This window comes from Lepus europaeus, chromosome 1, assembly GCF_033115175.1.
Source record: "Lepus europaeus isolate LE1 chromosome 1, mLepTim1.pri, whole genome shotgun sequence".
Lineage (NCBI taxonomy): Eukaryota > Metazoa > Chordata > Mammalia > Lagomorpha > Leporidae > Lepus > Lepus europaeus.
In genome coordinates this window covers 176,977,851-176,987,996 of record NC_084827.1, presented here as the reverse complement: position 1 = coordinate 176,987,996, position 10,146 = coordinate 176,977,851, and the positions used below count along the sequence as shown (strand labels likewise).

The window sequence follows — 10,146 nt, the reverse complement described above, 5'->3', positions numbered from 1 at the left end:
CGCGGACCGGCGTGGCGAGCGAGGCTCGGAGCCCCGGGTTCGAGGCGCACCCTGCATTCTTGCTGAGTGTAGGGGGTGAAACTTCGCCCAAGTTTGGATTCCGGGAAGAACCTGTTGAAGGCGGGAGTGGCCCAGGGCGGGGAAGGGGCTGGGGACCGGACCGGTCTTGGTTCTCCGTACGGATCAGCGAGGAGGGTTTGTCTCCCGGACGCTGCGCCGCGAGGCGCGCGCGGTTTAAGAAAAGCGCCGGTGGCATTCGGGCGGCCGATCAGAAAACGCCAGGGACTGGACGAGGTTGGTCCTGCGGACTCCGCCAGGACAAAGTGTGGTTCTTCGGCCGCGGACTCCAGCATCTGGGTCCAGTGCGGAGAGCTGGAAGCAGTCTAGGGGCCGCTTAGACGCGCCCCTGACCGCACCTCTTCTGCGCTCTTTGTCCTCCCCGACCCGGGACAATCCTGGACGAGGGAGGAGGAAGAGGCGTTCCGCGAAGGCCTACTACGTGCTCGAATCCGTGCCCTGCGCTCTCTTGCTTCCCACCAGGGCCCCTCCCGCGCCGCAGAGCGCACGTGTGGGTAGAAGGCGGGACTGTGCGGGGACGTGGTGGCCACTCTGAGCCTTCCTGGGCGGAAGGAGGTCAGACAAAAGCCCAGTCCGCGGCGCCCCTCCTCGCCCCGTTGGTGGTCGCCGTCGGGCTGCAGCGTCTCTCTGAGCCGGCCTCTGCCCTTCCCGCAGCGGCGACCCCAGGGCCATGCGGACGCCCGAAAGGAGGCCGGCGGCTCGGCGTCTGCTGTAGCCCAGGTGGCCAGCGCCCGCTCAGCGGCGGCCTGGGAGCCATGGAGGCCCCGTATTCGATGACGGCGCACTACGACGAATTCCAGGAGGTCAAGTACGTGAGCCGCTGCGGCGCGGGGGGCTCGCGCGGGACCTCGCTGCCCCCAGGCTTCCCGCTGGGAGCGGGCAGAGGCGCCGCCGGGGCCCGGGCCGGGCTGCCGCGCTGGAACCGGCGCGAGGTGTGCCTGCTGTCGGGGCTGGTGTTCGCCGCCGGCCTGTGCGCCATCCTGGCCGCCATGCTGGCGCTCAAGTACCTGGGCCCGGGCGCGGGGGGCGGCGCCGCCTGTGCCGAGGGCTGCCCGGAGCGCAAGGCCTTCGCGCGCGCCGCCCGCTTCCTGGCCGCCAACCTGGACGCCAGCATCGACCCGTGCCAGGACTTCTACTCGTTCGCGTGCGGCGGCTGGCTGCGGCGCCACGCCATCCCCGACGACAAGCTCACCTACGGCACCATCGCGGCCATCGGGGAGCAGAACGAGGAGCGCCTGCGGCGCCTGCTGGCGCGGCCCGCGGGCGGCCCGGGCGGCGCGGCCCAGCGCAAGGTGCGCGCCTTCTTCCGCTCGTGCCTCGACATGCGCGAGATCGAGCGGCTCGGGCCGCGGCCCATGCTCGAGGTCATTGAGGACTGCGGCGGCTGGGACCTGGGCGGCGCGCCCGAGCGCCCGGGGCCGGCCGCGCGCTGGGACCTGAACCGGCTGCTGTACAAGGCGCAGGGCGTGTACAGCGCGGCCGCGCTCTTCTCGCTCACCGTCAGCCTGGACGACAGGAACTCCTCGCGCTACGTCATCCGGGCAAGTGGCCGCGGGGACCTGGGGCGCGCGCCTGGGCGGCCGGCGCGGAGGGGAGGGATGCCCACGGGCAGGGCGCCGCAATTTCCCGGTCCTCGGGCAGCTGGGGCCCCAGCTCTCCGCGCAGGGCTGTGAGTGCCTGGGCCTGGCGAAGAAAGTGGGGGCTTTACGGGATGGGGATGGCACCCCCTGCAGCCTCAGGCACGCCCCTCAGGGAAGGGCTTGCACAGCTTCTCTGGAAGAGCGGCTGGGGTCTGTGCGCTCCTGGGGTTGGGACAACGGTGCCTGGCCTGTCCACGCTCCAGGCATCTGAGTGGGGATCCAGTCTGTTGGGGTGACCCCGGCCCCCGTCTCCCTCCCCAGATTGACCAGGACGGGCTCACCCTGCCGGAGAGGACCCTGTACCTGGCTCAGGATGAGGAGAGTGAGAAGGTGGGGCTGGGCTGGGGTGCAGGGAGGGCCTGGGCCCCGGGGGGCGGGGTCCCCAGGCTGAGCAGCGCCCGGTCCTGGTGCAGGTCCTGGCAGCCTACAGGGTGTTCATGGAGCGCCTGCTCCGCCTGCTGGGAGCAGACGAAGTGGAGCGGAAGGCCCAGGAGATCCTGCAGCTGGAGCAGCGCTTGGCCAATGTGAGAGGGGCTGGGCCTCCTGGGCTGGGGGAGGGGATCAGGGCCTGGGTGGGTGAGCTGTACGACCCTCCCCTAGATCACCGTGTCCGAGTACGACGACCTTCGCAGAGACGTCAGCTCTGTGTACAACAAGGTGACGCTGGGGCAGCTGCAGAAGATCACCCCCCATGTGAGTGGCAGCCCCTGGTGGCCAGCAGGGGGAGGGGACGCTGGCCCCCACGCCCCAGGGGCGGGCAAGGCCTTTGGTGGCCCCGGGCTCCCGTGTACCCTCACTGCTTCTCCCCGGCCCCCGTGGCCCTGTTCCGGCCCCCAGCTGCGGTGGAAGTGGCTGCTGGACCAGATCTTCCAGGAGGACTTCTCGGAGGACGAGGAGGTGGTGTTGCTGGCCACGGACTACATGCAGCAGGTGTCCCAGCTCATCCGCTCCACACCCCGCAGGTTCGCCGCACACCCCCGCCGCCCCTGGAGCTGGCTGCTGGGCGAGCGTGGCGCTTCCACCCGCACGTCTGTGCAGCAGCCTCCGTGAGGGGGGCAGGCCGGAGCGCTGGAGTAGGAGTCTGGATCCCTTGTTCTGACCGTGGCCCTGTTGATTTCCCTATGGGACCCGGGGCGGGGCTGTGAGCTTCCTCACCTGGGGAGGTTAAGGCTGAGTGAACATGGCTGTCAGAGAGGAGACCTGTGGCCACAGGTCTGCTGCTCCAGGGCCTGCCTGGGGGAGGAACGGAGGCCTTTCAAGGCCAGCTCTGAGGTCACGGTCACCCTGGAGAGCCTGCTTTTCCCTCCCATAGCTCGTGATGAAATGATGCTGGCCCTAAACCCTCAGTCGCAGGGCTCTGCTTGTAGCAGGAGCCGTGCTGTGTGTGATTTGAGCACAGGATACTTCAGATCTGCCTCTGCATAGCCAGGATGACCACGTGCACGTCCTTTGTGGGCGCTGGGTCCGACCCTCAGCAGGCGGCACGGGGTGGGCCAGGCGGTACCCAGTCTGGCCCTCGTTCATGGCTGTCCGCACCCTTCCCCCTGCTCCTCCTGGCCCCCAGGATCCTGCACAACTACCTGGTGTGGCGCGTGGTGGTCGTCCTGAGTGAGCACTTGTCCTCGCCATTCCGCGAGGCTCTGCACGAGCTGGCCCGGGAGATGGAGGGCAGCGACAAGCCCCAGGAGCTGGCCCGTGTGTGCCTGGGCCAGGCCAACCGCCACTTCGGCATGGCACTTGGCGCTCTCTTTGTCCATGAGCACTTTTCAGCGGCCAGCAAGGCCAAGGTCAGGCTGCCCTGGGTTTAGGGTGGGGGTGGGGGTGGGGTTGCTGCGCTGGGTGTGGTGTCCTCTGCTGGTCTTGGTCCTTGGATGGGAAGCACCATACACCTGCCTGCAGGTGGGGGCCCCAGGCTCAGCCCCTCTGAGGTTACTGCTGCTCCTCACCAGGCTTCCACCTCCGCAGGTAGAAGCTGCAGGTGATTTTCCCACCAACCACTGGGCACCTCCTTGGTCATGCTCAGTACTAGGAGGCACAGATTAGAGTGCAGGGCCTGGTTCCCACCTCTGAAGTCTCCCCTTTGCACGCAGCACCAAGCCCCAGGCTTCAGCTCTGGCACTATCATGGGGCAGCCCCCTTTGTGCTGGGCGCCGGGAGTCCAGAGCCTTCTTGGTTGACCTGTGACCCCTTACCTCTGACCCGGCAGGTGCAGCAGCTGGTGGAAGACATCAAGTACATCTTGGGCCAGCGCCTGGAGGAGCTGGACTGGATGGATGCTGAGACCAAGGCGGCTGCTCGGGCCAAGGTGAGCTGGGACCTGGGCCCACTGGTTGGTCCCACAAACATTTCTTGAGCACCTACTGAGTGTCAGATGCTGGGGAGAACGGGAGACAAGGTGCCTGTGGGAAGCTGACATCACCTGGCCTGCTCTCCTGCACCTGGCCTCCTGGGCTGGCTGAGAGCCTCTTTCCCTTAGTGGCTTGGGGAGCCATCTCCCCAGGCCCTGGGCCACTCGCACCCTCCCTGTGCTCCACAGCTGCAGTATATGATGGTGATGGTTGGCTACCCAGACTTCCTGCTGAAACCCGAGGCTGTGGACAAGGAGTATGAGGTGGGCCGCATCCCCCGCTCTCTACCCGGGGTTCACTGGCCAGGCTTCCCTGGGGCCCTGGCCCAGACCCGGGTCTGCCACGTGGGTGGCAGGGACCCAGCCACTTGAACCATCACCTCCCAGTGTGCACATTAATGGGAATCTGGAATCAGAGTGGAGCGGGACTCAAAGCTAGGCATTCCGGCAGGCATGTGGGCCCCCACGCTGTGTGGTAACTGTGGACCAATGCCTGCTTCCCCCCGCCTCCCCCCGCCCTGTAGTTTGAAGTCCACGAGAAGACCTACTTCAAGAACATCTTGAACAGCATCCGCTTCAGCATCCAGCTGTCCGTCAAGAAGATCCGGCAGGAGGTGGACAAGTCCACGTGGGTGCCTGGCCCTGAGCTGGGGGTTGGGGGCGGGACATGGGGAGAGGCCGTGTTGTCAGGGGAGGGCTGCGGCTGGGCCCTGGGGCAGCCGTCAGACAGGTGGAGGCTAGGGTCTGTGGGCACCTGGCCGACCCCAGCCTCCCTCCTCAGGTGGCTGCTGCCCCCCCAGGCCCTCAATGCCTACTACCTACCCAACAAGAACCAGATGGGTGAGTCTCGCCCTGCAGGGGTGGCTCCCACAAGTGGACGGGCCTCCCCCTGACCACGCTTTCCCCACAGTGTTCCCGGCAGGCATCCTACAGCCCACGTTGTATGACCCGGATTTCCCGCAGTGAGTACAGGACAGGGCCGAGGGCTGGGCCAGCCGTGTCTGGGACAGGGGTGGGCTGGGGTTCAAACTGCCCCAGCACTGGGCAGGGTCATGACGGCTACAGACCCTGGGTCCCTGTGGTCCCACCTCATTCTTGGTTAAATTAGAAAGGGGGGGAGTTCCTTGTATGAGGAAGTGGAACAGGCCCCGTGCGCCCATGGGCGCCTCTTCCTCTCCTGCCCCACCTGCCCTATGTGAGTGTTTCCTAAAGCTCTGGACAGGTACCCACGGGGACACTGAGGCTCCCGGAGCCTCCTGGGCCTGGGCAGCAGCGCGGGGCTCCCAGAGGGGAGGATGCAGGCCCCTGACGCAGCTGTCATGCCCCCAGGTCTCTGAACTACGGGGGCATCGGCACCATCATCGGCCACGAGCTGACCCACGGCTACGATGACTGGGGTGAGGCCCGGGAGGGCCTGGGCGCTGGCTCAGGGAGGAGGGGCGGCAAGGGGACCGAGTGCTCTGGAGGGAGGCCGGTCTCAGCCGCCCGCCCGGGGTGTTCGCAGGGGGCCAGTACGACCGCTCAGGGAACCTGCTGCACTGGTGGACCGAGGCCTCCTACAGCCGCTTTCTGCGCAAAGCTGAGTGCATTGTGCGCCTCTACGATAACTTCACAGTCTACAACCAGCGGGTGAGGCCCTGCCCCTCCTGCCTGCACCTGGTGCCCCTCAGAGCTGGCTGGGCGTGGAGCGAGAGCAAGACACCCACGGGTGTCTGAGTGAATGCAGGTCCCCGCCCCTGTGCCCGGGGCTCCCGCACATGCTTACCTGGACATGGGAAGGGGGCAGAGGGACTCACCTGGTACAGGAGTGCCAGGCAGGGGCAGGGGGCAGGAGCCCCCCTCAAAGTCTCTGGGAAAGGAAGGAGGGGGAGGCAGGGGGCAGGGACCCCCGGGAGCCAGGCCCGAGGGAGGCCAGCCAGACCCCATGTGTCCCCTGGCTTCCTTTCTCGCAGGTGAATGGGAAACACACGCTTGGCGAGAACATTGCGGACATGGGCGGCCTCAAGCTGGCCTACTATGTGAGCTGCCCTGCCTGGCCCCGGGCCCTGTTGGGGGACGGAGGGGGCTGTTGAAGACCCCAGGCTAGAGGCATGGCCGCCCCTCCCTGCCCATCCTTTCTGAGCTCTGGCCTAGAGTGCTGTGGGGCCTTGGCTGGTCACAAGGTCCAGCAGAAGAGGGAGGATCCATAGGCCTCACCTCATCTTTGCCAAGAGAGCAGGGAAGGCTGCCTGGAGGGGGTGGCACTGGCCAGGCAGGGATATGCAGCACAGTAGGTGGTATGCAGGGTGGGGGCTGCGGAGGGAGGGGCTGATGGGTGATGGAGAGAGGGCAGCACACGGGGCAGGGTGGGCTCAGCAGCTCCGCACCCTGCACCCCCAGGCCTATCAGAAGTGGGTGCGGGAACACGGCCCAGAGCACCCGCTGCACCGGCTCAAGTACACGCACAACCAGCTCTTCTTCATCGCCTTCGCTCAGGTGGGCAGGGGAGTGGGGGCCCAGGGGGCCCAGCCCTCTCTTGCCCTTTCTCTTGTGGCCAGCCCGTCTCCCATCACGTGTCCCCTCGAAGGTGATGGCCCCGTGGGCTGTGGCACTGGGGTGGGAAGATGGACGGTAGACACCTGGCTTCACCGCGCGCTCTCCTCCCCTCCACCCGCCTCTGCGGCCCAGAACTGGTGCATCAAGCGCCGGTCGCAGTCCATCTACCTGCAGGTGCTCACCGACAAGCACGCACCTGAGCACTACAGGTACGCCTGCCTGCCTCCCTGGGCCTCCGCTGTCAGCGCGGGCAGCTGGGGTGGCCTGGCCGCTGGGCCCCACACCGTGGGCGTCTCTCCCTTCACCCCAGGGTCCTGGGCAGTGTATCCCAGTTTGAGGAGTTCGGCCGGGCCTTCCACTGTCCTAAGGACTCGCCCATGAACCCTGCCCACAAGTGCTCCGTGTGGTGAGCCTGGCCGCCCGCCCGCCCGCCTGCACGTCCCCACCGCCCACCCCGCACGAATTGCCGGCTGCCGGGCAGGCATGCACCTGCTGCCGGGCCCATCCTGGCCCCGCCACCTCCCCAGCCCCTCTGGGACCTGGCCCCGTGCTGTCCCTCTCTCCAGGGAGCACAGTGGGGACACACTGGGGCTGCCCCACCCCCAGGCTCGGCTCCAGGAAGCCAGAGCCCCTGGCCAGGCTGCAGGGTGCAGGCCCTGGCTTCCCTGTGTGTGCTGCTGAGTCTGGTCAATAAAGCCACTGTACTGTCGCCTCGGCCTCTTCCAGGGTCCCCAGAGCAGGGGGGCTGCAGGGGCCCCTCCGGGGGAGGCTCAGGCCCATGGCCCGAGAGGGGACCTTCCTGATGCCTTCTGGGCACGCTGGCCAAGCCGCCTCTGTCCCACCTCCCTGAGCGCCTCTGTCTTTCTCACAGCCACCCGTTCCTCCCTGGCCAGGCCTCCTGCCCTGGGTCTTTGCACCTGGTGCTAGGGCCCCAGCGGGCCTGGTGGCCCAGTGACCTGCATTTCAGGGTGGCCCTGGGACCTTGGGAGTCGAAAGCAGCAGTTTTTGCCACATCTTACAAGGCCAGGCCTCGGCCTCCCCTCCCCCCTCTGAGAACGTGGGTTCAGGCCTCTCTGTGATGGCGTCTCCTGAGGCCTGGGGTGTGGGCTCCCAGAGTGAGTGGTGGAAGGGGAACTGTCCTGGCTGGGCAAGGCCGCCCACCCCACACTGCGCTGGTGTGGAGGGCTCAGCCGGGCAGCCCCACCGGGGGACCCGGGCACCTGCCTCCCTCCCGGGTGTGTCACCCTCCCTGAGCAGGGCAGCCCCACTGGGGGACCCGGGCACCTGCCTTCCTCCCGGGTGTGTCACCCTCCCTGAGCACTGCTGGGAAGGCCTGGGCCCGTTGGCACAGCGCAGCCCGGGGCCGCGGTCATGTCCAGAGACGTCTGCCCCAGGAGCTCCTGCTGCTGCTTCATGAGCCCCTGTTGTCTGAGGAGGGCCTGGGGCCGAAGGAGACCCCCCCAGGGGTGGCCAGTCTGGGAGGGCCCCTGTCGGCCTGTGCTGCTCCGAGGCCCCTGGCCATGGCTTTGGGGGCACACTCCTTACAGGTGGGGCCTGTGAGGTGCAGGCCCCATGGAGGCGCAGTTTCTGGATGCTTCCTCCAGCCTGGGCACCTGTGATGTCCCTTGGGCAGCTGGAACAGAGGGGTTTTCTGCTGTCACCTGGGCCCTCCCCCACCTGGGTGGGGCCTGGCGGCTCGGGCTCTCCATGCCCATTTCTCAGCCCTGCATCCCCAGCACCCCCTGCCCCCCTCTCCTCCCAGGTCCCCTGAGGGGACCCAGCTGCACCCACAGTAGATCTCTCCTGTCCCCCTGCTGGCTCAGGGAGGGGGCGCTGGGTGAGGCCCGAATACCAGGAGTCAGCCCCGCTCCCGGCCACCTGTGCCTGCTGCCGATGCCAGTGGCCTCGGTGCAGGGAGAGGACCCCGCTCCTGGATGCCAGGCTGGTGCAGAGCACGTGGCCTGAGGCCCAGCGTCATTGTGCATCACCCAGGATCTCCCGAGCTGCTCTTCGGTTGAGCACTGGGAGTGGCTGGGGCCGCTGCCCAGCACAGGGCCCCACTGCCAGCCGCGGCACGACACAGATGTGTGTAGCTCGAGTCTCCTGGAGGCTGAGTGTCGGCTGCCTGGCTCTGGACGCGTGTGGGGAAACACGCAGTGCTGACGGCATTCGCTCCTTTGTCCACCAGGCCCAGCGGCCACAGGTGGCAGTGTGTGGCCTCCGCGAGTCCCGCCCCCAGCTGCAGGTGGCAGTGTGTGGCCTCCGCGAGTCCCGCCCCCGGCGAGCAGGGAGGGGCACGGCACAGCTGCGGGGCGGTGGGGCCGGCTCTGCCCTCCCATGTGGTGGGCATCCTCCGCGCGAGGCTCCTGGCAGGATGACGGAGAGCGCGGTCCAGCTAAGCGTTTAGCGGTGGGCAAATCTAGGAGCAAGAGCGGGACCCACCCGGACCCACCCCCTCCAACCCCGGCCCCCACCTGTGTGTCTGCGTGCCGTGCGCTAGCTGTGCCTGGGTCCTCAGAGGCTGGCTGGGCCCCTGCTCTCGCTGCAGTCCGCCATCCTCCACAGCTTTGCCACCAGGCTGTGAGCCTAGAGGGAACCCATCAAGAAACAGCCGGCCACAGATGAGGGGTGAAGGGCCTGTCCGCCCTGCCCCCTGCGACCACTGATCCACAGGAGCGCCCCTGCTGCTGCCTCCATGGTCCGCCGCCAGACAGAGACCCCTCCCCAATATGGGCCCCCAGCAGATCCCTCAGAGCCAAGGATGCCACATGCCCCCCGCAGCCTGGCCGCTCCGTGGGAGTCACCTGTGTGCCGACTGGGGCAGGACCCGAGGCCTGCCAGGGGCCTGGGCTGGTCTCATTCAGCAGCCCTGAGATTTCTGGGGAGCCCAGGAAGGGGTCTAGGGCGCCAGGTGCCACCCAGCAGGGCCGAACCCCAGGCCGGCCTAACCAGGTCAGTGGACTTGGGGCCCAGTGTCTCCCATGCCGCCGGTGGCTGGTTTGGTGCTGACCTGGGTGTCTGGTGCCCTTGGCCCCAGGAGCCGGGGCGTGGGAAGGCCCTGCCTACCAGCATTCTCAAAGACAGCCCAGTCCTCTACAGGCAAACTCCTCTGAGGAGGGGGCTGCCCAGCCCACCTGGCCTCCTCGCGCCTCCTTGCCGGGGGGCCGGCCCTTTCCCGCCCTCTGCAGCACCCCGATTCTTTCCCTCTTGGGGAGCCACCCACACAGGCTTTGCTGAAGTTCTGGGCACGGCCATCCTGCCCCGTGCTGCGATCTGTGGCCTCTCCCTCCTCCCCCAGAGCCTCCCTCCTTCCCCAGGGAGCCTTGAGAAACTCATTTACTTTGCTTTATTAAAAGGAGCAATTTCCGCTCCTCCCGCTGGCTCCAAGCTTCCTCGGAGGCTGAGCACTGTCTCTGGCCCCCGCCCCCACCCCCACCCCCACCCCGGGACAGGGCAGGGGAGGGACAGAACCAGAGTGTGCCCGTGAGACTACAGAGGGCAGATCTGTGTTCACAGACATGAATCACGGCTCCTCCCCGCTCTCAC

General features: G+C 67.4%; 1 protein-coding gene across 2 annotated transcripts; it reads left to right on the top strand.

Moving 5' to 3' along the window:
• The first annotated feature begins 833 nt into the window (after positions 1-833).
• ECEL1 (endothelin converting enzyme like 1) lies at positions 834-7,010 on the top strand. Of its 2 annotated transcripts, none has more exons than XM_062202466.1 (17): positions 834-1,619; positions 1,980-2,048; positions 2,132-2,242; positions 2,319-2,411; positions 2,556-2,680; positions 3,283-3,505; positions 3,925-4,023; positions 4,255-4,329; positions 4,590-4,687; positions 4,847-4,905; positions 4,976-5,027; positions 5,395-5,462; positions 5,570-5,694; positions 6,018-6,083; positions 6,445-6,540; positions 6,733-6,809; positions 6,911-7,010. In XM_062202466.1, exons 1-17 carry the CDS (start codon positions 834-836, stop codon positions 7,008-7,010), a joined length of 2,322 nt encoding a protein of 773 aa, XP_062058450.1. The 2 variants fall into 2 exon arrangements, with proteins under 2 accessions (XP_062058450.1, XP_062058447.1); XM_062202463.1 differs by having other exon boundaries at positions 4,590-4,693.
• Positions 7,011-10,146: the final 3,136 nt, after the last annotated feature.

Bases quoted from the DNA above. Each gene is read 5' to 3' on its own strand.
- ECEL1 (XM_062202463.1), top strand. From the start codon at position 834: ATGGAGGCCCCGTATTCGATGACGGCGCACTACGACGAATTCCAGGAG. The intron at 2,681-3,282 runs GTTCGCCGCACA...CCTGGCCCCCAG, and splicing joins ATCCGCTCCACACCCCGCAG to GATCCTGCACAACTACCTGG. The intron at 6,084-6,444 runs GTGAGCTGCCCT...CTGCACCCCCAG, and splicing joins GCCTCAAGCTGGCCTACTAT to GCCTATCAGAAGTGGGTGCG.